Genomic DNA, 27,987 nt, shown 5'->3' with positions numbered 1-27,987 from the left:
GTGTCATGTTATTAGCCACTGGAAAATGAAGTTGCTCAGAGGTTGCTCTTTCATAGAAGAGGAGACATGATGACCATCTCATTTATGCAATGTCACAGATGTTTCAGAGTACAGAGCAATATGATTCATGTGGATAGCATGGATTTTGAATCTGGTCTTATGAGAATTTGATGAGAAATTATCGAGGTTTCTGACGTTTGACTGCAGATGTTAGTATCTTGGCAAATCAGTTTGAGACATTATTGAGATGCCTAAAGACTTGTGTGAGATCACTGGAGTTTTTTCTTAAGCAGAATCCTTAAAAAGTCTCCATGTAATCTCATTGCATTGTAGGAGCAACAACTGACTTATTAAAAAGATCTCATTTGGGATTTTTCTTTCCAACAATATACTCAAATGCCAATTTATTATGATATTGTTGACCTATTTAGACACTTTAGATGAGACACTTGAGATTACCGAGGTCTTTTTTTCAGGAGAAACATCTGAACTTTGAAGAAGTCTCCATCTGCACTCCATTCAATTTTATCGCGGTCTAGGAAAACTATTTAGATATTAAAAAGATATTATGTGGTCTTTTTCTTCACAAGATAAACTCAAATGCCAAACTATCATTTGAATGACATTGTTGACCTTATTAGAGGAGACGCATGTGAGATTACTGGAGTCTTTTTCTCAGGGGAAACTTCTGGATTTTGAAGAAGTCTCCATCTGCTCTCCATTCAGTCTCATCACCAACAAGATAATTTATGCTAATTATTTACAGCAAGATGCAGAGAAAGACAGGCAAATGTTACATAACCAAATGTCAATGTATCACTCAGTTATGTTTCACGAAGGTAATGCATATTTGGGCGTGCTGTCCGAGGGGAGGGTGCCGAGCTCAGAATTTGGACCGAACCCAGAGGACTTGTGATGTTGCTGAAGTCCTCACTCGCCCTCCATTTAATCTCTTCGCTCTCTAGGAGAAACAATTGAGATATTAAAGAGATCTCCTTTGTGATTTTTTCTGTCCTATGGGCACATTGAAGTCTTGGCAGCAAGTTTGAATCTCCAAGTGCTTTTATGAAACATCTGAAGCTCTAGATTTGAGCTATCTTTCATAATTAGGAGGAAGTGCAGCTAAAAGGCGTCCTGCGTCAGATAATTGTGGTCCATCCTTCCTAATTTTGCGAAAGCGGGAACCAAAAAAAAAAAAAAAAAATCAGTATTTGTCTGGTTATTATTCAGCTCACAAATCCTTGATTATTTTCCAATCCTTTCCTCTGATAGGAGCCATCTCTGTTTGCCTGCCTCTCTCTCTCTCCTCTTTCGACCAGCCGGCCTGCCTTCTCAATCGCCTGTTTTGTTTCCGCCTTTAATGAACAGTTGGATTCTTTTATTTCTCTACAAGTGCTGGATTTGTCTTATCAACCTCGTTCCCTTTGAGGGTTGCCAATTGGTTTTATCCACGGATGTATCATTTCCTAGGCTTCCTCTTTTTTCCCCGCACAAAGAGAAAGAACCACTTCGTCAACAACCCTCTACGGAGAGACAGATTAAGAACCTCAACATCACCTAGCTTCCAGCGCCGCTCCCAACTGGTTTGTGTAAAACTCAATTAAACTGGTCCCTGCTGAATTCCACATTACAGTACATTAAACAGAAATTCTTCAAGCGTGATGACAAAGCTGCGGTACAGGAGTGTTCCCTGCCTCCGTCTTTGGGGTTTTGGCCTCTCCTCTGCTGAGGAGGAGCTCAAAGACGAAGTAGGAAAACAAACTTTGTGCTTTATTTATCTGTAAAGTGGTAAAGGCGGCCAATGGCCTTGATTGCAGTGTGTAAACAGCTTTAAACGGCTAATGTTCACTAATAGGAATAGTGCGAGTCCTCTGACGATTGGAAGCAAATATTATCAAATGCTATGGCATGTGGGAAATGCTTGTTTTAGCTTTAATCTGGAGGGAGAGAACAATAATACCAGCCTATGAACTCCAGTTGAAACATCATTGAGCAAATGAACGGCTCAATAGCGGCTTTCTATATTGCTTTGAAATGAAGCTTCTGATGAATGAATGAATGAAACCAGTATATTATATAAAATTTAGTTTTCAAACTGATGACAGAAATAAATTGAAATTGAACAGAAATGGATTAAAATGATTAATTGCTATTTGATTACGTAACATCTGCCTCTCTAATATCCATCTGTCTTTGCATCTTGCCAAAAATAATTATCATAAAGTATATTTTGTGAAAGAAAAATCCCAAATGAGATCTGTCAATTGTTTTTCATAGACTTAATGTTTCCTCTAATGATCTCAACAGTTTCTCAAACTATGCTTGTATTGGCCATGATCCCAAAATCCTAAAAAAAATCCCACATCTCATTATCTCAAATGTGTCTCCGGAGGAAAAACAGCAGTATTCTCACATGAGTGGCCTCTGGTGGTCTCAGAAATGTCTCAAAGTGTGTTCTGATTAGCCAAGACACCAAAGTCAGAGAAAAATCACATTCATACCTCAATTAGGCAAGCAAAATGGAGATGTTTGCTTCTTCTGATTCTCAGACCCAGTGTCTGTTCCTAAGGAAATTCGTGAGAAACACCTGGACATGGAGATTAATGATATTTAACTGAAACATCTAAGTAATAAAACTTTTCTTAGGTATGTCATGTAAATAAGTGAGACACATTCCAGCCTTAGTTTTGACCTGTGCATCCCATTCTTATCATTTTTTGTGTGTGTGTGTGTGTGTGTGTGTGTGTGTCCTTTCCTCCTATTTGCCCTGGAATGCTGGAGATGCTCTGAACCCTCTGTATTGCACCAGTAGGCACAGTTATGACACTGTCCATAATATCTGAAACACACACACACACACACACACACACGTGCCCATGCTGTGAGCAGGTCGGGTGTTCTCCCGCGGTTGGGCTCCAGCCAAACGCCACTCCTTCATGTCTGCTGTGTTTCCTCTCTAGTGCGGCCCAGTACGGGTCAGCGGTTTCAGATGTGCCCTCCCAAATAATGCCTTGGTGAAGGTCAGACTGCAGCCCACAACACACACACAAACACATGCATCAGCTGCACTGACTGAACCACAACGTCTCACAACAGGTTTATGGTTTATGTTATGTTTAAAGGTGCAAAAAGTTGTTTTTAATTGTGCTAGCCGAAATGGACGTCATCTTGGACTTTATAACGACACCTATCAGTTGATGCATGATCATGCAAAAGGAAACATTTTCAGTTACCAATGCCAGAAATGTGTCATATTTATTTTGCATCCCATAGTGTCCAATAATATAAATTAAATACATATTTACTTATCAAACTGTATTTAATTATTATAAATAAATAAATAAATAAACAAAAAGGTGTAAATATGTATTTTATTTATATTTTGGAAATTTAAAAAAAATCTTATTGTAGTTAATATTTATCAAAATGCCATTTCCATTTCTATAAATAAATAAAATCAATTTAATAAATATTTATTATAAATTAATTGTAATTTATTTATTTTTAATACATAATTGTTATAAATAAATATTGATGTGTAAATATGTATTGGATATATTTTTAATTAATAAATAAATCAATAAATGTAATAAATATTTATTATAAATAAATAAATATTGGTGTGTAAATATGTATTTAATTTATTTTATTGGAAATTTGATAAATATTTACTATAAATAAATTGTATTGTAGTAAATGTGTATACACATTTATATATCATAGATATATATCATATCATATATCATATATTATATATCATAGATATATCAAAATGTCATTTCCATATTCTATTAATAAATCAATCAGTCAATTTAATCAATATTTATTATAAATTAATTGCATGTATTTACTTTAATAAATAATTGTAATCAATCAATAAATATGTATGTGTAAATATGTATTTAATTTATTTTATTGGAAATTTGATAAATATTTACTATAAATAAATTGTATTGTTTTAAATATTTATCAAAATGCACTTTCCATTTTTTAATTAATAAATCAATCAATCAATTTAATAACTATTTATTATTAATGAATTGCATTTATTTATTTTTAATAAATTGTAATAAGTAAATATTGACGTGTAAATGTGTATTTATTTGTTTAGTGACTAAATAATTGTAATAAATATTTAATAATCATTAATTGTACTGAAAGAAAGAAAGAAAGAAAGAAAGAAAGAAAGAAAGAAAGAAAGAAAGAAAGAAAGAAAGAAAGAAAGAAAGAAAGAAAGTATTCAGCTGGTCATATAAAGGGACTTTTTTCCCCTCACACTACTGATATGGCTGGAGACTAGATGTAAGTGGTAATACCATGACTCACACCCACTTACCAGTCTTTCAGCAAACTAGTTACTACTGACTACTGGCCTATTCAATATTCATCAGCCACGTTTATAGGGTTTATAATACGTCTCCCCCGCGCCCCTGACTGCTGATTCTGGATGCAGACGGAGTGGTGGAGCGGTTGCATTGGGTTCAGGGGAAAGTTTGAACGGGTCTGGAGAGGAAAAAGAGATGTGATGTAATTATCCGTCACTGGCACAGAGGCACAACTCAACTCAGAAGGGATTCGGAGCAGAAAATCGCTAAAATCTGTTTACCAGTGAGCAGAATTCACTTCCTTCACGAGCATTTTGTGAGGACTCTGCCTATCTGAATAATTCATTCAGAAGAGCCATCGGCGAACCGGAGACTTCACAGGTAGAGCAATTCACAGGATAATCTGAGAGACTTCAGCTCAGAACCAGTTCAGCAGTAAAGCACCCAGAGCGCAGACGTCAAACACTCAATTCAATTATTTCCTAGAAAACACTTATTCACAGAATGCATTTACAGGACCTGTAAAAGCTGTGGAAATCTCCTCTAGCTCACAGTTAAAGGTACATAATAATTTTTAGTGCTAATTCAAAAAGTTTTACACACAAAAAACAAGTAGTATTTTTGAAAAATAGTTTTTAAATGAAAAGTCTAGAAAAAGCGCCTACAGGACACGAACGGGTCACTTCCTCATAAGCTTCACCATTGATATCACATGACCAGATGTATCTTGCCAATCCATTTACTAATGATAGCAATAGCTTTTAAATAATAAATAATACTTTTCAAGTGCTCAAGGGGCTTTATAAAGCATTATTAAGTATTTTTTACACAACTTAAGCAAACCAAATAATGATGTTTGTTTTTACTTTACAAGACTATTCAAAAGTTTGGGGTCAGTAAGATTTCAAATTAATACTTTAATTCAGCAAGGATGCATTACATTTATCAAAAGTGGCAGTAAAACATTTGTGATGTTACAAAAGATTTATTTTTCAAATAAATGCTTTATTTTGAACTTTCTATTTATTAAAGAATCCTAATAAAATGATCAAGGTTTCCACAAAAATATTATAACTATTGTCAACATTGATGATAAGAAGAAAAGTTTCTGGAGCAGCAAATCAGCATATTAGAATGATTTCTGAAGGATCATGTGACACTGAAGACTGGAGTAATGATGCTGAAAATTCATCCCAGGAATAAATTACATATAGAAAATATTTAAATAGAAAACCTGTAATAATTTTCAAAGTATTACTATTTTTACATAATTTTTGATCAAATAAATTCAGATTTGGTGAGCATAAACATATCTTCTTTCAAAAACATGCCTTGATATTCAGTAGTGTTTTTTGATAAAACAGTATAGAATATTGATAACCAGCCAAAACATGAAAAGATTGATCAGCTTATCAGAATTACATTTTAATATCAGTGCATCACTAATGACACAACATCACAAAAGAGCCTGTTAATCACTTTATGAATCCATAAATAGGTATCAATATAAAGTCCAATTCCATTGGGCTAAAGACAACTGGTGTAACTCTGTTACACATATACATCATATCTGACTCATTCAGTTATGATTTTAATTGCATTATTTATTGTGATTTCTTGTGTGCAATCATTACAATTGTATTTGTGAGTCATTTTGTATTGACATGCCCAGAAAGCATGACACATTCTCAATACAAATCCTCAAATTGAAATACGTTTTTTCTAATCTGGTCCAGCAAGCATTGTTATTGTTTAGTTTTCTCTCCTAGTAACAACTGCAACCTCTTACACACTCAAGCTGTATGAAAGACACACACACACACACACACACAACCGCAGCATTTAATTACCCTGCAATGAATGTACTAGCGGCACAGAACATCCTCTTGAAAAAGCCAACGCATCGGTGTTCGCTGCCGAGACGATGATCAATGTTTCTCTCCGCCACCCACTGAAAAAAACCACAGAGGTTCACTTGCCTAATTCTTGACATGAAATATTACCTGCACCACTCCAGAAAGCCTCGCCGTTTGGATGCTGGGACAGATAGCATCCATCCTTTCGCTATGAGAAACAAACAAACAAACAAAAAGCTCTTCGACCTTTCACCCAACACGGGACGTACAACTGATAAGTAAGCGCCAATTTCTTTTCTCTTCTGCACATTTTTTGTGCCTTTGGCCCAAGTTTCACCTTGCTGAGCCCATGCCCTTTATTTAAGGTAGTAATGGCTGCCGAGTCGCCTCCAGCTTTCTCAGATTTGTCAGTCATGAAAGGGGGAGGAAGGAAGATAAATCTTATTTCGCCAGCTAAGGGCGTCTATCTCCACGGCAGAATGAGAAGCCAGGCCGAAACACACTCGCCGTGTGCGTTAGGCGGCTCCGGCTTTAAGCCTTGTCCTCTCTGATCAAACCAGGATTTATGGAAGCATCATAACTTCCGACAACATCCAGGAGCTTATTAATTTTATATGTTTCTGTCCATTCCCTGATATTCCCAGCCTTGACAGTCACTCAAGATAAGCCAAAAGCTCCTGACAGGATAGAGTGTGTATATATTTTTCTCTTTTCTCCTCCTGAATAGGTTGCGGTTGAAACCTTGAGAGGCATCGGCGGGAGTTGATTTGTCGACCGTCTTTTTTTTGTCTTCTCCCTCTTGTTGCCATTCCTAACGGTCTTTAAATCAAGCCGAAGTGAAAAGCAGGCAACCTCGCGGCGACCGGAACCCAGAAATCACCCTCACTTGTAAGCACACACAGAGAGTGGATGAAAACCTGCAACTGATCGTCGATCCGAGTGTAGTGGCGCCGCAAACGGATGTAAAAGTGTGATTTGTGTCATTTCTGCACCACTAGTGGCACAAAACTGAATTGCAAAAATAATGATGGCAGCTAAATTCATGCGTACAGCTGTCAAGATTGCTGTGGAACATAAACCCACAAATATCTCCTATGTAGTATTCATTAAAAACAAACAAATACATATAAATACGGAACAACTTCCTGTTGAAATAGTCATTTAAAATTCCTCTATTATGCTACTTTAAAGATTCCTAATTTTGTTTTGGAGGACTCCTACAGTAGGTTTACAGGTCATTAAACAGTTTTAATTTTCTCATAATATAGATTGCACATCACCTCATTTCTCAAAGAGTCTGAAAACCTTGAGCCTACTCTGCTCTGATTGGTCAGACGGTCCAGCCTATTGTGATTGGTCTACTCTGCTCTGATTGGTCAGACGACCCAGTCTGTTGTGATTGGTCTGCTCTAATTGGTCAGACGACCCAGTCTGTTGTGATTGGTTTACTCTGTTCTGATTGGTCAGATGTCAGTCTGTTGTGATTGGTTTACTCTGCTCTGATTGGTCAGATGTCCCAGTCTGTTGTAATTGGTTTACTCTGCTCTGATTGGTCAGACGACCCAGTCTGTTGTAATTGGTTTACTCTGCTCTGATTGGCCAGGTGTCCCAGTCTGTTGTGATTGGTCTGCTCTGATTGGTCAGATATCCCAGTCTGTTGTGATTGGTCTACTCTGCTCTAATTGGTCAGACGGTCCAGCCTGTTGTGATTGGTTTACTCTGCTCTGATTGGTCAGATGTCCCAGTCTGTTGTGATTGGTTTACTCTGCTCTGATTGGTCAGATGTCCCAGTCTGTTGTAATTGGTTTACTCTGCTCTGATTGGTCAGACGACCCAGTCTGTTGTAATTGGTCTACTCTGCTCTGATTGGTCAGGTGTCCCAGTCTGTTGTGATTGGTCTACTCTGCTCTGATTGGTCAGATATCCCAGTCTGTTGTGATTGGTCTACTCTGCTCTGATTGGTCAGATGACCCAGTCTGTTGTAATTGGTTTACTCTGCTCTGATTGGCCAGGTGTCCCAGTCTGTTGTGATTGGTCTGCTCTGATTGGTCAGATATCCCAGTCTGTTGTGATTGGTCTACTCTGCTCTAATTGGTCAGACGGTCCAGCCTTTTGTGATTGGTTTACTCTGCTCTAATTGGTCAGACGGTCCAGCCTGTTGTGATTGGTTTACTCTGCTCTGATTGGTCAGATGTCCCAGTCTGTTGTGATTGGTCTACTCTGCTCTGATTGGTCAGATGTCCCAGTCTGTTGTAATTGGTCTACTCTGCTCTAATTGGTCAGACGGTCCAGCCTGTTGTGATTGGTTTACTCTGCTCTGATTGGTCAGATGTCCCAGTCTGTTGTGATTGGTCTACTCTGCTCTGATTGGTCAGACAGTCCAGCCTGTTGGGATTGGTTTACTCTGCTCTGATTGGTCAGATGTCCCAGTCTGTTGGGATTGGTTTACTCTGCTCTGATTGGTCAGATGTCCCAGTCTGTTGTGATTGGTCTGCTCTGATTGGTCAGATGTCCCAGTCTGTTGTAATTGGTCTACTCTGCTCCAATTGGTCAGACGGTCCAGCCTGTTGTGATTGGTTTACTCTGCTCTGATTGGTCAGATGTCCCAGTCTGTTGTGATGGGTCTACTCTGCTCTAATTGGTCAGATGTCCCAGTCTGTTGTGATGGGTCTACTCTGCTCTAATTGGTCAGACGGTCCAGCCTGTTGTGATTGGTCTAAACTGCTCTGATTGGTCAGGTGGCCCAGTCTGTTGTGATTGGTTTACCGCTTACAGCGCGTGTCAGAAACAAAACAGCCATTACCATATCTGAATTTCAGCACCGGAGGCTTCCTCGGCGCTTGATACACAGTGATACAAACAGTAACATTAGCATTGTTTTATTTTTTTTCCAGAATCAATTCTAGCGCGAGTCCTCACCCTTTTGAAGTGCATGCGAAGTGGAATCGCAGCGCTGAAAACAGCATCTTCTCAACATGTCTACAACACAAACCAAACTCTTCCAGGCCTCAGCTACAAAAACAGAGTCAAAGTGTGGGTCAAAGTAGACGCTCTTCACAGGCAGACAATAAAAACAACAGGCTGGAATTATGCAAATGTATTACAATATTACATAAGTTTGTAACAGGAAGTGAGACTGGAATTGCTGACAACTAATTTCTGCAGTTCATAATCAATTCTTCTTTTAGGAGACAATAACTTTATTTGTCGTGCACTTTGATCTTTAAAACTTTGCAGACCTTTTACATTCACAATCAGCTATATTACACACGGCATGAAAGGTAAAATTTGAATGATCATAATAGAGACACTTTAATAATTGTAATTGAGGGTTTTAAAACGAGTTATAACATGATTTGCAACCATCATTTTTATTTGGAACAACACTTTTGAATAGCGCCCCCTTTCTGCAGTAGCCTTGAATTTTTGTACTTATGCATTTCAAAATATATATATTTTATTTATTTATTATTAATATACACAAATTCACCACTTCATCTCAAAGAATACATTTTACTTACTTAATTTGCGTAGCAGGTCATGCAGGATCATTGTGCGGATTTTGTTCAGATCCCGTTTCATTGCTTTTCACATCATGGCAGCATAAGTTCATGTGCCATAAAGTTTCATGTGCCTCTATAAACGCTAATGACCTCTGCCATGTAAGGATGATGACAACATTAGGTTCTCTTTATGACAATACCCACAGAGACTGGACAGATGGCGCTACCATCACCTCGTCCCCAAACTCTCCCTCCCTCTGCAGTGCAGTGAACAGGAATGGAGCAGAAAGGAAAGGGTTGTTAACCAGAGCGTTAGTTATGGGGTGGTCAGGAGGCTTGTTTATGGTCTGAGGGATGAATGTGAGAAGGACAGGCAAACTATACTGGCAAAACATACAGTATGTCACAATAATTATGACTATTATTCGGGTTGATTGATTTATTGAAACAAAATGAGCAAAATAAAATGTCTGATTCGGATAATTATTGCTTTGAGTCAGCTCCCTTAAATAAATCAATGGATTGGGTTCACTAAACCAGTCTGAAAGATTTGTTCACAAACCACATGATTTGTTTTATGACATCTCAATAATTTGGTAACACTTTACAGTAAGGTTCATTTGCTAATATTAGTTAATGTATTAACTAACATGAACTAACCATTAGCAATACATTTGTTGTATTTGTTAGTTAATAAAAATACAGCTGTTCATAGTTTGTTCATGTTAGTTCACAGTGCATTAACTAATGTTAACAAATACAACCTTTGATTTTAATAATGTATTAATAAATGTTGAAATTAACATTAACAAAGATTAATAAATGCTGTAGAAGCGCAGTTCATTATTAATTCGTGTTAACTAGTGTGGTTAAATAATGTTAACTAATGAACCTTAGTGTTACCAATCATTTCTGTGAATCAAGTTCAAACTGTCCTTTGTCAAAAACTCCAACAAATTTTTTTATGGACGTTTCTGAATAAAATGACCGTTGTCATTTCATTCATTTACAATACTAAATTGTTGCAGATTGATGAAGATTGCTGAATATAAATTATTTATTTAGCAACATTGTCTTAATAAAAATTTATTTTATTTGATAGTTTCTCTTATTGAATATAAATCACCCCATTTAAGCAATTTTAGAGCAAATACACAAATAACATCAAAATTATACTTCACCGACAACTCAAAATCACTCATAAATCATAAAGCATTTTGCATGTCTTTAAATACATATGTGTGTAATGAAAAATCCAATGTAGAAAAGTCTTCTGAAATACATTCTCTACCTAAAAACCTCTTGAAGCCAGTCTCAGAAACTGATAGATTTCCTTGTCGAATCCCTTGTGTGATAAAAGGATGAGGATGGTTTAGATCTGAAGAAAGAGAGATTTGATTTGAGCGAAACACATCCTGGATAAAGTGATCTGGTGCTCAGGTTTGGGAGAAGAGAGAGAGGGAGAGAGTAAATGGATATAAAACCATCACGCGGGTCACCAGCCACCCACTGTGTGAGGATGGATGGCGGTCCAGGGATGTTGTCTCCTCGGCCGCAGGGCTGCACTCTTTATGCAGCATAACATTACTGTCAGCCTCCATGTTACCTCCTCCGATAGGTCACTAATGCCACACGCACGTGACATTCACACATTTACTGTACATCACCGTTGGCTCTGACGGTAAAGGGAATGGAAATTCTGTTATCATTCACTAACCCCTCACGTCGTTCCAAAACCTTACGAGTTTTTTCTTGCGTTGAACCCGAGAGTATACATTTCCCTATATAATAAAACTGGACGCTCAAATTTTTCTTTCTCCAAGAATAAAAGCATTTTTATGCCTGGTTTTTAAATGGTCAATTTGTTCTATTCGTTTCTAAGACTTCAGAGGGTTCAAAAGCTTGTAAGGCAAAAAGAATATAGGCTCTTTCAGGAGAGTAATTTTCCATTCAATTATTCTATAGTTAAACACTCACAGATATGTCAACGACTCTTTTTCAAGGGCTCCTTGTTGATTATGCTGTAAGAACGTATGATGATATTCATAATCACATTAGCTTTCGCTTCTTAATCGTTTGGTGATAAGTGCTCTATTTTGCCCGTGTTTAAAGCGACTCGAGTCCAAACTTAAAATCAACACACAGGAAAGCTTCTAAATCCACTTATGCTGATGTCCAAAGGCGCAAGATAGATAATCACAATAATGTGCTTAAACATGGTTGAAAAATGTCTGCAGATGGAAAAATAGCTACTGCGTGGGTGGATTTTACCGATTTAGAAATAGGAAATGAGCATCACGGTACATATAGATCGGGTGTGAAGAATCTCAGCACACAAAACAAGAATTGTCACCCCACTGTACACAAAGAAGAATATGAAAATATAGCTGCTCTTCCTACTGTAGACATTTCTTTTACTGATCTCACATGCATTGAATATCAAGGAAATATGTGTCCTGAAAAAAATCACACCCGTCTCTGTGACAGCCGCAGGCTCTGGAACCTGAAAACTCGGCCTGTCAATCATTCTGGAGGGAGGATGTGTGGTCCACGTCATATCCCACCCCAAATGTATATTATATTATATTATATTATATTATATTATATTATATTATTAGTGATTTTTATTACTGATTATTAGGGGTGTGACGGTTAGTATATAACTGTGAGACCGACGGTTATAGTTGAACACCGTCATTAGATCTCTATAACCGCCAAAACCGTGTTATTAAAATATTTTTTTAAAACATTTTTTTGTCATAATGTTTAAACACTAATTAAAAACAATTGTTAACAGTCTGTGTCATTAATGGTCTACGTCGTTTCCAACTGTATTTGATTCTTTGCCAAGTACCAACGCAAGTTTTGTTTTGTAAATCATCAGACATGATTTTTACCACTTCATTAGGTTTTTCTTTGTAGAAAGCCTTTCTTTAAAGTGAATTTCGTTTTGTACAAATTGTATCTTAATTTTAATAAAAGTTTCATCAACCAATTGAATGTATTTAATAAATAAAAAGCAAATGACAATATAACAACCGTGACATGGAGGCGCCGGTGCGCCGCGTTCACTTGCATTGCATTGTGAACTAGAGCGCATCTCATCGTAAATGAATGAAACTCAGCGTAGGCCTATGAACAGACAAGGGCTTTCTTGCGGCTCGCATCAGCAGAGCATTGCATCGTCCATAGACCGCAAAACAATCAGCAGATGGCGGGCGGGTGCGGCTTTGAAATTTGGTCAAAAAACGTTGGTGCGTATGATGAGTTTTTTGATGCGGTTGCGGATGAAATAATACCCCATCCGCATATCTCTAGCGATAACAACATTGAACACTACACAAATATTAATGTTTTTTTTTATTTTATTTAGGCGATCAAATAATCAGTGTCTGCTCGTTTATTCAAACTAAGTTGTCCTATAACAGACGAGCGTCGCAACGCCCCACCCCCGACGACGGTTATGTTACGAACCGTCACATTTGACTCACGTCATAACCGTCATCACCAATTCTGAAACCGGCACACCCCTACTGATTATGCAACTTCTTAATGTTTATTACAGTGTGAAATTATATTTTAAGCAAGTTTTCCCACAAAATCTCATTACTGTAATGTATCCAGGTGTTTTTAAACTCTTATAGTTCCCATTTTATTTGCATTACTGTACTTTAGCAAACAGTTATTGTAATATAAAGATTTTGAATTATTTTAAATAAATTACTTAAAAAAAAATTACAGTAATGAGAAGTTGAGGGAAATTGTGCTTAATTGTCATTAAAATAATGTCACAATTCATTAAAAAATAAAATAAAAACGTAGCCCTGTTTTATTAATTAATATTTTATTATATCATTATTAATCAATTTATTTTATTTTATATAAAATCTTAATTATTATTATTATTTTTTATATATATATATTTTTTTATATGACCAGGACATGCTTAAAGCATTTTTATATACTATATTATTTATCCTCCATGAAGAGTAACAGATGCTGTGCAATAACCCGCTGATGTATTGTGGGATGCAGGAAGTGTATTGTTTCCTGTCTCTTGAAGGCTCGGCTCCAGACAGTGTTAAAAAGCTCAGCTCTCACAGTGACACTGAGATCTGTCTGCCCTCTGGAAATCGATGCACGGGCATTTTTCAACATCGATTATACAATTATGCAGGTTAAATCATCAAGCCCACACACACTCTCACAAGACACACTCGCACTCTTGAAACACACATTCACTCACTCCAGGTGCAGGTACTTCATGAGCTGATTAGAAATGCCACGGGGGAGTTGAACATCACTCTTAGCAGCTCCAGAGCTACACAATTGAATCATAATTAATAGTAGAAGCAGGAGGTTGTGATCCACACACACACACACACACACACACACACACACACACACACACACACACACACACACACACACACACACACACACACACACACACACACACACACACATAGAGCTACTAAAGCTGTACACACTGACAAAATATGCAGAGTGAAACAGCACTAAAAGTCTACTTCTTAAAGAACCAGTAATTCATATTTGAAACTACACCACGCTAGTACCATGTTTTTTTCATTTACCATAGTTTTACCATGTATATGAATATGCACCATGGTAATATCACTTTGCTTGAACAGCCAGAATGGTAATCCTTTTCAGGAAAATTAAACACAATATTATGATTTTTTATTATTTTTTATTATTGTACCATAATACCATGTTTTTTCCAAATATGTACCATGGTAATATCATGCTTCTTTTGAATATGTACAATGGTAATACCATGATTTTTAATTACCATAGTATTATGTCTTGAATACCATGTGTTTTCAGAAGGATAATACAGTACCATGTTTTTCTTTGAATATGCAACATGATAATACAATGTTTGTTTTTCAATATGCACCATAGTATTACCATGTTTGGTATATATGGTTTAATTCAAATGATGCATGAATATGGTAATTACAGTGGCATTTTATATATCAAAGCACCGTCATCATTGTGACAGTACTCACTCCCGCTTCCACAGGCTGAAAACAGCAGCTGCAATGACATTATTTTAACTTTCAATCCTCCTGTCATACTAACTATGACTAACTAGTCATAAAATGTTTAAGTTTGTCAAATATAATGTGTATATGTTCAACACAATTCCCTTTGTTAGTACACTTTATGTCCAATAAATGTGTATGTTTATGTGTATGTTTATGTGTGTGCTCAACTTAACATTATGCAACTCCCCCTACCCCTCCCCTCCCCTCCCCTCCCCTCCCCTCCCCTCTCTCTCTCTCTCTCTCTCTCTCTCTCTCTCTCTCTCTCTCTCTGACCGTCTGTTCTTACAGCCTGGCTCACTGCAATCAATTATTGTTACGGAAGAATCATTAATAATTTCCTAATGAAAATGATTCTGTTGATCTCTGTTGTATTTTAATTAAACATAATTACGCTGGCGCTCAGAGCTGTGGTGGGGACCCCTTCAGGGTACAACCCAGTTTTAACACCCTGATAATGAAATTTTACATTGTGTGCAGTTGTTTGGTTATTATGCGTTGCAGTATTTTCCGCTGTTCAAAGATAAGAGATAATAACCCTGGCACCTCCGTGTGCTTTGCCTCCGTGCCTTTCAAAGAGGAAGATGAAATGAAAACAATTTAATGGCCTTAACAGTTTAAAACACGACAGCATTTGTCTTTTGTGTCGTTCCAAACTCAGCTGGCATGTGTCCGTCTTCTAGCGCTTTATTGCCAGCGTGAAACCCCTCACCCAGCACTGCGCTTACACAAAGACATGCACGCAAATGGAGATAAATATATGTTTGAAGGTTCGGTTTGTACAGTGATGAAACGGCTCGCTGCCTATTAGGGTTGGGAATCGAGAATTGGTTCTTATTCAGAACCGGTTCCAAAAAAATATGGCAACCGAATCATTTGCATGACGTTCGGTTATGATAACGCTTCTGTTTTCTGCATTGATGCTGAATCTGCAGCAGCACTGCAAAATAAATCATATTTAGTTGTAAGTTTGAACTGAATGTTATGAGGCAGAAATTGGTGCCAATAATAAAAAGACATGTGATGTGACAGTATGGTAACTCATACTCAAAATTTGTCCTCTGCATTTAACCCATCCAAGTTAGTACACACACATTAGGAGCAGTGAGTAGTGAACACACACACACACTACAAATCATGGACATACACCCCTGGAGCACTGGGTAGCCTGGGGAGCGATTGGGGGTTCGATGCCTTGCTCAAGGGAACCTCAGGGTATTGAGGGAGGAAGAGAAAATCACTCCCCATCTACATTTTCCTGTCGGTATTGAGAATCGAACCCGCAACCTTCATGTTACAAGTCTGACTCTCTAACCATTAGGCCACATCTCATTACATACAATGACAAACATACAATATGTCTGGTATAGTTTGATTCTTGAACAAATGACTCGGGCCGTTGTGGTCAATGGTTCCTTGAGCCAGGCACCTAATCCCCATTCGTTCCCCAGGCTGCCCACTGCTCCGAGTGTGCGTGTCGTCAGTTAGTAGTGTGTGTGTGTGTGTGTGTGTGTGTGTGTGTTCACTACTCACTGCTCCTAATGTGTGACTAACAGAGGACAAATTAACTTCATGTCACTTCACTTCATTTAAGAGCTGGACTTTTTTAACAAATCAGTCAAAAAGCCTAGTGGGATTCAAACCAGATTGACCAGTGCATGAAAAAACAATGGTTTCTCCTGTAGTGCCTTAGCCTTAATATATAATTAGGACTAATTATTTTGAGGGGTCCTTCTTCATTGAATCAGTATTAAAAGAATCATTGGAATTGTTACAGGGGTCCTATAATGGCCTTTTCACAAGTTATAAAATAAGTCTCTGATGTCCCCAGAGTGTGTATGTGAAGTTTTAACTCAAAATACCCCATAGAGATTATTTTTTGTAGCATGTTAAAATTGCCACTTTTTGAGGATGAGCAAAAACGCGTTTTTTATGTGCCTTTAAATGCAAATGAGCTGCTGCTCCCGGCACAGAGGGCGGAGCTTCAAGAGCTTGTGTGTGTTAGCAGCTCCGATTACCTCACACAGACACGCACTGAAAATTTCAAAAACTTTTAGCCTTTTATGTTCAAACCAGAGTCGCGGACAAAGATGGTGAGACTCAAGAAGAAGTGACAACATGTAGAATACAACAGGACGTTTCTGAATGGTTAGTTGATGAATTTATGTAGCTGATGTGGAGTTAACAATCTTCTAGTCATTGATTAGCATATTCTGTCATGATAATCTATAAACCGTGTTCCCGGGGGAGGGGGTTTATGTCAATTTTAGGGTTAGTGATGTCACTAACCCGTGAAGAAGCTCACTGTAGTCCTTACCAGCTGTTTGTTTTACAGCGTCCTTAAGAAGCGATTTCTGTAAAAGAAAATATCTCCCTTTGCTTTGAACTTTGAGCGTCGTAACTTTAAACAGCAACATTACACACTAACTAAAGGTAAAAAAGTGAAATCATAATCAACCACCCCTTTAAAAAAAAAATCAATGGAATCATTGCAGAACTTGAACTGAAACTGGAAGTGGAATCAGGATCTGAACCAGAATTTTTTATTTCTTTAAGATTCCCATCCCTGTTAATGCTTCCCGTCACAGAGGGAATGTGAGAAACAGAAGATTAAGAAAGAAAAGGCTGGAGGTCGAGGCAACGATGGAGGTCAAGGTAACATGTCTCTGCTCTGACTCTGTCACATCAAATGCACAATAGAGATGTGTTGGAGGAGAATCAGATGGAGAGGAATTACAGAATATGAGCCGCACAAAGACACAGTGAATTAGTCCAGTCCTGCGGTCTATGAGCTTATGTAAAACGCTCTCGTTACACTGGTCAATTTCCACACGCACAATGGCCAAATTTCCCCCTCGACTCCTCTGACACGCTCTATCTGACTGTTCCTGCTTCTAAGAGGCTTAGAGGAAAAATTTAGGTGACCTTTAAATAATCAGACACACTAGAGCAGAATATCTGCCGTCCAAACGCACAAGAGCTCAACTGTCTGGTGCCCAAATTTCAAAAGAATAAATTTGATTTTAAGTGTCATTTCAGTGTCTGACAGGCACATTAACTTCTAAACAACACATTTAAGTTATGGAAATAATAACATTGGTTTAGAGGGAGGTTTATCTCAAATAGTTAATTCCTTAATAATACACAAGAGGACACACATTTAAATTCTTTATTTGAATTAAAAGATAAACATATATCATGGCATAATCCAAATTTGGCAGAAAGGTGTACAACAGCAGCCAATATCTCAGTCCATTATGCACATTAAGGGTAAAGGTGGCACCTACGCCTCCATATATAGAGGCTACCAACACACACACACACACCAAAAACAAAAAAAACAAAACAAAAAACCCCCCAGAAATGTCTGTAGACTTTGTAATGTTCATTCAAAAGTACTAAATAACCAAAAATTTCAATAAAAACATACAAATTGTGAAGTTCTTGCACAGGTCAATCCTGAAATCCTACTAGCGTCTGTATCATGACAATAAACATTTCATTTGACCTAAAACTGAGAAATATTGAGGAAAAAGATGGAGTTTAATAAGACAAGTGTTTGTTTACAGTTTTGTTGTCCAAAGTTTCCCTGATTATTCTCGACGCGCTATTATCAGTGAGAGTCCTCCATCGGTTGCTCAAAGCCGCCCGCAGGGAATCAAACAAGCCTAAATATATTGTGGGATGCATTTATTACTGGAGCAAACACACAATTACCGTCTTCACCATGTGTGTCTGTTCACAGAAGGTGTTTTAGCGCAGCGAGGGTGATGTACGTAGACTGGACTGTGAACATTCAAGGCCTTGAGAGAACGCTGATGCAACTATTCGCAATAAAATGTCAATAAATCTGTGCTGTATCCTAAACAAGGATGTCGGCCAATAGGGAAAGTGTGCATTATTTTCCTCCTCATTATTTTCACTATTTTTTTTTTTATGTACATATTTATTGATTTTACCTCTCATTTTTTTGGCTAACACTTACAAAAAGTGCATGTATCAAATAAATAAATAAATAAAATAAATAAATAAATAAATATTTCATGTTACGGCTGAATATGATAAATGGTATTAAAATTTATTTAAAAAAATACATTTTTGATTTTAAAATTGTATATTTATAAAATCTCTAAATAAATAAAATGCTACAAGTGAATTTAGGCACCATTACAATACAAATGCACAATATGAAAATTCATTCATTTCTGAGATTTTTTAAATATCAGTTTTAAATAAACATTAGATGACACCAAAGATAAAAAAAATAGGAGAAAATGAGTATGTATTTACAATTAAATAAACAATCAGACCAATCGACATCTAGAACCGTACATTTTTGCTCAAATACAGTCCAGAACAGCTGAATCGGTGACCCCGCAGTTGAATCGTTCTCTCTCTTGCTAATAAATAGGAAGGCAGAGAAGAAATTAAAGAGACTTAACACAACACTCCAGAAATCCTGTTATTAGCCTTTTTGTTTGCCATATTCAGTCTCCTGGCAAAAAGATTAGACGATTTTAAAAGAACTGCATAATCTTCTTTAACAGCTTATCAAAACTTTAATGATTTGCTGATAAAGCGCACAAATGAAGGCGCTGGTAAAGAGGATCAGCCCCCCAGTGCAGTGCAGTGATTAGAAGATGAGAGCTAAGAAAGGAAAAATCCCACGTCTGCCTCGTGTTCACTTTGAGGGGGAAGAAACTCTGTTTCAGCGCAGAGGAGAGTCATAATCATCTGAAAAACATTCGGCTAAATGAGGGCTCTCACTCTGAAATCCTTGTACTTTGCGTATTTACTTATTTATACATGCATCTCAATGTAATATGCCCATAAAAACAAGTTAATAAGGAACAACACTTCAAATTGTCAGGTCAGCATGCTTCCCTTACACAAATGTATCACGAAAACCACAGTTTCTGCTAAAACACAAAAGTGACTACAGTTATTAGTGTCGCTTGTTAGCCTAATAACTCAAATTAGCCAAATTACTAAATTAGCCAATACCTTGTTGAGAAGTGGTCTGCTATAAAGTTTCTAAGCAATTGGACAGGAGAAAGTCTGTTGGCTTATTGAAAGAGTCAAGCCATTTATAGAGACCACCCACAACACCCTACCAACTACCCGGCAACACCCTGACAACCATCCAGAACACCCTAGCAATCATGCAGCAATGCTCTTTTAAAAACCCAAAACACAAACAGTGACATATTTTACTCTGAAAATCCAGTTGTGTCAACAGTAAAACTGTGCTAACTTGCTTTTAGCCATACCACATCATCAAAAATAAAGAAATTATAATGACAGAAAGTCATTTGAATTGATCAACCCAGGCTCATACTGTATACGTGCCTCTACCTACATTTTTGCAAAACTGCAAAAAACATGCCTATACGTATACATATAATTCACTGCAGGTTCTAGCTGAAATGAACAACTTGTATTTCTGTTCAGGGCAAATTGTAGATTTATAAAGGCTTATTTTCACAGTTCCTTGCACAACATGCATGTTACGACCTCAAAACACTAGTAATACACATCACATTTCCAGCTATGTATGGCTTTTCTAGCATTGTAATCTTGCTCATAAGCTCACCTGATTCTTGCGATGTGGAGCATCGGTTATAAGTCCCGTTAGTCAGACTCACAACGCTCATTAAAAGAGCTCAAAGACTTGTAGAATCAAATTAAAATGGCAAGGTTGCTTCAGCAAATGCATTTTAACTGCCATTTCCGTGTTCCCGGTTTTCCGTGTTTTCACTGTTATAAGGTAGGGGGCACTATTACGCATCTCCCGAACGAGTACAGTACCTCCAGATCAAAACACGGCAAAGAAGAAGAAAAAACGAGCGATCTCGTAAGCAGATGCATATGAAAAATAATGCAATCAAAAAATAAACAGCATATAAATCAAAATGGCCTAATGTTACCAAATGAAATGTCGGCCCAGGATGAGATATAGGAGGATCTTTGTTGACATCTTTGTACGCATGCGCGAGTGGTTGTGTGGCAACAAATCAAACAGTATTGCGGGCTGTAAAGACGCGACGAGCACTTTCAAGAGAGTTAGCGGGCAAAATCCACAATATATAAGCACTTTAACATCTGAAGACCGGAGGAGGTTTGGAGAGAAGCTCAAAATTTGTATTGGTGACAAAATCGAAGTTATTCAAAGCCCATATGAGATCTCCGCTGACTGTGCGTGCAACTCCCCAAACAGACGAGGCATTTATACTTGACGCAACTGTTTTGTTTTAGACTGAACACCAGACCATACAACTGATTTAGACGCGCAAACTGGGTGATGATGAGATGTACTAATATCCGTCTGCTCGGGCAGATTCGGCTCAAAGTCGTGCATCTGCGGATGCGGAGGCGCGCGCTGTTAAGCCGAATCTGCCCGAGCAGACGGATATTAGTTTTTTTTATTACCTTCGCGCTCATGCGGACGCGTCGAGTATAAACAAGGTTTTACAGCTTAGCCACTTGTTTTTTTCATATTTTTTTGCAAGTGGAAGATCTTGGTTTACATTTGGACTTGGATGTGATCTTATAGGCTTGAAAAGGTTGGTGACCACTGCATAACGCAAACCCAGTCAAACGTTTGACTGCAGTATCTTCTATTCTATGCGCCTTATAACCCGGTGCGCCCTATATATGAAAACCGTTATAAAATAGGCCATTCATTGAAGGTGCTGCTCCTCTGCTTATAGTGCGGAAAATACGGTATTCTGGGTGCTGTGGATCGCGGTTTGGGACACCTGAATCAGAACGCGAAAACATATGACTCGGTTGATTTGACTCAGTTTTATTTTATTTTTATTTTATTCAATCTTCTATAAATACATAGTCACTAAGACTTAGACCTACCATGAACAAAATGAGCCTCACAAACTCGATCAGTAACGTTAGGAATCCAGGCTTCAGAGCGTCCAGGTTAATTGCACGCAACCATTTATTTCGTTTTTCGCGATCCTTTTCGGAGGGAATTCGAAAAAACTTTTTATCAGGCCCCCAACGAGCCGTACAATCGACCACACAGCAAGAGTGAACCATCATCTTCTCTAAATCCTCCTCCAAACGTGCAAAACAATCAAATTACAGGTATCTAGCGGTGTTTCCTGCCACACGATTCCCGTGATGCAACGCGGCAAACATAAACAATGACGTCACAAAAGATCCGCCTATAGGACTGTGCAAGATTTGGGGGTGTTGATGGACTCCATCGATGTTTTGATCATTGTTCTGAATCCCATCCAGATGTAGTCTTTGACAAAAACACAATTTTCTCAACTTTTTGCTCAAAATGTCGCTTTTTTATGAAAATAACCCAAATGCAATATTAAAATAATGCATGAAGCTAGAATAAAATTGATTTGTTTTGTTTAAAAGCTGAGGGTCTGTTATTTCTTTTGATAGATTGCCTGTTAAGATATTCATATAACAAAATATTATGTAGGCCATGAAATTTTGGCGCTGGGTGGCAACTTTTAAAATAAAAAAACAACGCTGGCAGGGAAAGAGTTAATCTCATGCTCGCTAACCTTTTATCACCACTCACTGGATATTTTCATTTCCGAAATGCCATGATACATACATGAATCAACGTAATGAAAAACGTTGCCAGATTCATGTTCATGACATGATTCATCTGTAAAACTAAACAGGCTTTTACTGAAAATTGACTAAAAATGTTGCAAAATGTGCAAGAAGCAACGTAATATGATTTTAAAAGACATGTATCCACAGGCATTTCCAATGACCCTGGGTGGGAATTTATTAGAAATGATATAGAAATTATAGTGTTCTGGTGGAAAAAACAGTAGCTGTGTATTCACACTCATACTGTGTTTAGACAGCATGGATGGGTTATTAAATCTTAATGTTGCGTTTGAAGCCCAGATGATTCTCCACACATGTGCAGTTTAATGCATGAGGAAACGTGTGTATCCATCACGTCTGTCTTAGGGCCATCCGCTGTTGACAAGCATTTGCAAACACGGAAAATTATGCCATTAAAGCAAATGTCAGCGAATGACATTTGTCACAGCAAAATCACAATGACCTGTGACCCCACGACCTTACATTACAAATCGCATTGCTAATAGATGTAAGAGACACGGGAACCAAAGCCACACTAGACATCTTTGAGCATGAGCTGTACACAAACACAGGTCAAAAAGAAAGAAAGAAAGAAAAGATAGCAGAAGTGTGCGGTGCATGTGTGTTTGGTACGGGGCAGATAAAGCGTCCTCTTACCTTTGCTGTAAACCACACAGTTGTTCTTGTTGTCGTCTGTTCCCTGCCAAGTCACATCCAGCAGCCACCTGGGGCCTGCGTTCAACACCAGCGGGACGTGAGGCTTCGTCTTCTGCAGAGGTGGAGATAACACACACACATGCACACAACAATCATTCGTTTATTTGGGGGACAGTTTAGCAACAAGCTCATAATCAGAAGGAACTTTATGATATTCAACAGGGATCAACAATAAAGATCAGATTTTGACTTGCAGTGTGACAGTTTTGGGTCAGTTGATGGAACTGACACTTGCTTTTTTTTGTTGGTAACACTTTACAACAAGGCTTCATTTGTTAGCATTAGTCAATGTGTTAACTAACATGAACTAACAATGAGCAATACATACTGTATGTATTGATCTTTGTTAATATTAGTCGTTCATTGTTTGTTCAAGTTAGTTCACAGTGCATTAACTAACGTTAACAAATACAACTTTTGATTTTAATAATGTATTAGTAAATGTTGAAATTAACATTAGTTTACAAGAATTAAAAATGAACAATACTTCTACAGCATTTATTAATCTTAGTAAAAGTAATTAACTAATGTTAATGAATGAAACCTTATGTTACATTCTTTATGTTTTACAAACTTAAATGTTTGGTTTTCTGCGATGTATTCTACATTGTTGTTGCAAATTCTGCTGATCTGTCACAAAGATCATAACTGATTAAATATTATTTAGCTAACTAACATAGATGAGGTTTTGTTGAATTTACAAAAATGGCTGGAAGCATCACTGATTCTTGGAGATAGATTGTATCATTTCCAGCTTGTTGCATATTTTCCTTTTGTAAAGAAAAAACATATTTTAATGAACAAAACATTTTGTACAATTTCTTTTAAAAATGTAAAAAAAAAAAAAAAGATATCTTATCTATATTATCTTATCGAGATATCTTTATTTTGGTGACAAACACCGCCAAAAGTTTGGGGTCTGAAGAATTTTAAGAAATTAATACTTTTATTCAGCAAAGAATGATTTCTGAAGGATCATGTGACACAGAAGACTGGAGAAATTCAGTTTTGTCATCACAGGAATAAATTACATTTTAAAATATATTCAAACAGCTCTTTCAAATTGTAATAATAATTCACAATTAGAGGTGGGCATAGATTAATTTTTTTAATCTAGATTAATCTAGATTAATTTTGAAATTAATCTAGATTAATCTAGATTAAAATGGCTCATTTGAATTCTGCCGAAGGCATTCAGAATATGTGTGCTACCCAAATAATGACTATAAAAGTAAGTCTTTGAGAACGGGTTTCTCAAGCCAGGTGGCGCATTAGACCAGGGGCTCATCTCCTGTTTCCAAAATGCATCACAAACTGCTTGAGAAAGCTGTTCTACTCATAGACTGTAAAAGGTTACTACTGTACTGTTACCGATCAATTAGGGATGGGCAATATGGCCTAAAATCCATATTGTGATATACATTGCAGCCTCTTGCGATAACGATATTAAAATAAAACCATTTCAGAACAGGTTACACAGACCCTGCTAAACAACTGCTAAATGTTTTTTTTTTTTTTTTTTTTTGAAAGGGTGTATGTAGTTTTGAGAACATATATTGTGCAAAACTGTAAGTATACAACATAATTTTGCAGATAAATAAAATTTAAGTACACTAGCTGCAGAGACTTAAGTAGGTCTAATGTTTATTATGGCTTGGAGCTTATGAAACCCCAAATTTAAAATTAGAATATTGTCTAACTGATGTCTTTTCAGTTAAAAAGAAACACAACAACGATTCTTGAAATTGGGCGCTTTTAATAAAAAGAGATTATGTGCTACACCACTCACTAAGATATATTGGGAATAATACGCGCGCGCTGGTATTCAGTTATATGTTTCGTTTTGAATTTGAGGTGGTAGAACGGATTAGTCGTGTGTTAACTTACCGAACTGTTACCCCACACAGTCTACGTCGGACGGCTTAAATCCGAACCAAGTCCAAATAAGGGTTGCACCGATCTTTTTCACCAGCTTTCACTTTCAGCCGTGTTTACTTAAGATGACGACGAATATGATGCGTTGCAGCCGGGTGTACCTCGCGGCCGCGGGTAGATTGCGTCATCATAGCTTGTGTAGCTTGAGCCAGCTCCCAACGCTCCCAACCCAACTTTGAGAATAGATTAACGGCGATATTTTTTTTATCGCGCGATAAGAGTCTCGCGTTAACGCAGCGCGTTAACGCCGATAACGGCCCACCACTATTCACAATATAACTGTTTATCACTGTATTTTTGATCAAATCAGTGCAGCCCTGGTGAACATAAGATACTTCTATCAAAACTGTAGACATTAATGTAAATCACCACGATTTGCAATAAAACATTTAAAACATCATAGAAATCCTAATGTTTTAAATGTCTGCGAAGTGTAAAAACGGCAAGTGTTGTAGTGACAATGTGGCTTATTAGACTTGATTTAACATCCTTCAGTAAAAATAAATGAACCTTTTTAGGACAGGCAAAAGAATAATATGACTGGTCTCTCCTGTGGATGAGGAGAGGATGATTCTGTCATATATGTACACATGATGAGAACTGCCACTGAAACAATTTCTAGAGTTTAATGGTGTTTTCAGTATCAATAACCTCTCCAGCGTCCTCGCATTTAACTCCAAAGAGTGTGGAATTATCAGCCTGAATTTTCCCCAGCGATCCAGTTTCTGATCTCTCCGATTACGCCCTGATTCTCAGGTGCCTGGGAATTGCAAAAAGAATGCGGGCAGCTTTCGGCGAGCGCTCAGGACTGAACTTTGGCCACATTGTGCCTCCCTATCGCCACCATCGCACTATTTCCTGCAACGGGCAGAGAAGAATTTAAAGAATCAGTATCCATTTCAAAGGCCGATTGAGGTTAAGTTTTATAATGCTCCGGCAAATTATTCCGAATGTGTAACGTCATTTTTCTTTTCTGGCCGGGGTCGAAGCGCACAGCTTCAAGTTCTATCTATAAGGTGAAAGCGGTAAGATAGAGAAAAGCTACTAAAATGAACCCGCACCCTTTTGTGGAGAAAGAGACACTGCTGGTGCCCGGCTGTTCTCTATGCAAGTTATTTCATTTTTCAAATGGCTTTTTTTAAAGGGCAATGAAAGCTCACTCCGAGGCAGGATTGGTAGAGATCTTGGACAGCTGTTACAGTAGCCCATTACTGGCAGGCAAAATGTCTGTCTTTCTGGGCCATTAGACGTGACGCCCCAGGCACACCTTCATTAGAGTGCAGCAGAAATAGTTTAGCTAAGTGAAAATGGGCTGGAGTCAGTCTCTAGCAGCTCACGTGACATCATTTCCTTTCCCGAGTCTCCATCCCCCGAGCTGTTGCAAGGTATGCATTCACAACAGATAGGATGTCAGAAACACATGGGAAATGTTGTCAATTTGGTCACTTTTCTCCTTAAATTCTTTAGCGGAAACAAAGAAACGGCATACATTGTACAGATTTAAAAAATAATGTGGGTGGCAAATAAGAAAATCTTGAGAGAATTTATAGAAAAATATTTGAGATCTCTAAATTTTAATAGCAAACTTTACTGTGCTGTCTTGAGAACACAATCTGAGACAGGACATCTCTACACAGAAAAACAGATTTCTCTCAGAAATTGCAAGCAAATTGTGAATTATTAAAAGTGAATTATATGTGAACTTTTCAGGATAGACATCTTGAAAACATACTCCAATAGCGTTTTATTTACAGCTTTGAATATTTTTTTTTTTTACAGTGCAAAAGGGATACTTGTGAAATTACAAGGATCTTTTTGTCAAGAAATAAATTAGATATTAAAAAGATCTCATTTGTGTTATTTATTATGCTTATCCATCCAAGTTATATATATTTTTTAATATGATGTCTTCATTATTCTATCAAACTACAGGTGAAATCTTGTTTTAAAGGGTATTTTGACCCTCACCCGGATGTCTACGTTGGCATATTTTCCCACACTGGCAGCGAGACAACCCTTGGTCATTTAACACAGCTCCTGTTTCACATCTCAAATTAGCCATACAATAACATCTTATATCCAGGCTGACCTGAGAATTTTACAGGCCTGTCAAAGAGCACCACAGACAGTCTGATTGTTGCCACGACAACTATCTAAAATGAGAATCAGATTAACCCTTTCTCTGATCCCCACCGTCTGGAGTCATCTCTTATTCAGAAGCAAAGGTCCGCCCTGTCTGTCTCTCTCTCTTTCTCTCTCTCTCTCTCTCAAGGCCCAGAAGTTCCCCAGCTAAAGCAGCTAATGATGCAATTCATGGAAAAAATGGCCACACATGTAAATTTACAAAATGTAGATGTGCATCATGAGACTCAAATTCTGCCATTTATCAATATTTTTCAAAAACTATAGCTGCAGTACTGCATACAGTGCTTTCATAAAACAGCATGCATTATGTTTAAAACAGTATTTCAAGCTCCATTAATTCAGTGTGGCTTGCCTATCATCTCTGATAAGCCATATAGAGGTATTCAGTGGAATGAAGTGTTGTTTCACTAGGTGTGCAGTGCAGGACACATAGTGAGTAATACAATTACTTCTGTAAACAATACACTTTATACTGGTTCCAAATGGTCATTTTAAACATATTTCTGTCATGACAATTCTCTAAGTGTTTGGTATGGTAATGGATATGACAATATGTTTGGTCTTGACGGAATAGATCTGCTATTGCTGCTGCTGCAGAGCAAGTACGGGACTTGCTACTGCCAACACGACACGCTGCTGTGAACAAGTAAGACAGGCTGCTGCTGTACAATATAGCATACATGAATTACCCGTAGCAGATCTATACAGGTGGAGCTGGGGAAGGTGGAGGGTTTCTGAAAGCGACTGTTACAGAAAATGCTGACCAAGTATTTGAAGGTTGAGCAGCGAGCTCATTGGATACTGATACAGCAGGAACCAATCAGCTGTGCACTGTAGA

At 37.6% G+C, this 27,987-nt stretch overlaps 1 protein-coding gene across 5 annotated transcripts in view; it reads right to left on the bottom strand.

Annotated features, from left to right (window-relative positions):
• zfpm2a (zinc finger protein, FOG family member 2a) overlaps positions 1-27,987 on the bottom strand; it is a 212,887-nt gene that overhangs the window by 34,787 nt on the left and 150,113 nt on the right. For all 5 annotated transcript variants that reach the window (XM_079893740.1, XM_079893741.1, XM_079893743.1 and 2 more), the window contains one exon: positions 23,010-23,121. In XM_079893740.1, the coding sequence (XP_079749866.1) occupies positions 23,010-23,121 (112 nt within the window). The remainder of the gene's footprint in view (positions 1-23,009; positions 23,122-27,987) is intronic.

This window comes from Squalius cephalus (assembly GCF_949319135.1).
Source record: "Squalius cephalus genome assembly, chromosome: 15".
NCBI lineage: Eukaryota > Metazoa > Chordata > Actinopteri > Cypriniformes > Leuciscidae > Squalius > Squalius cephalus.
This window is presented reverse-complemented; position numbering and strand designations above follow the sequence as displayed.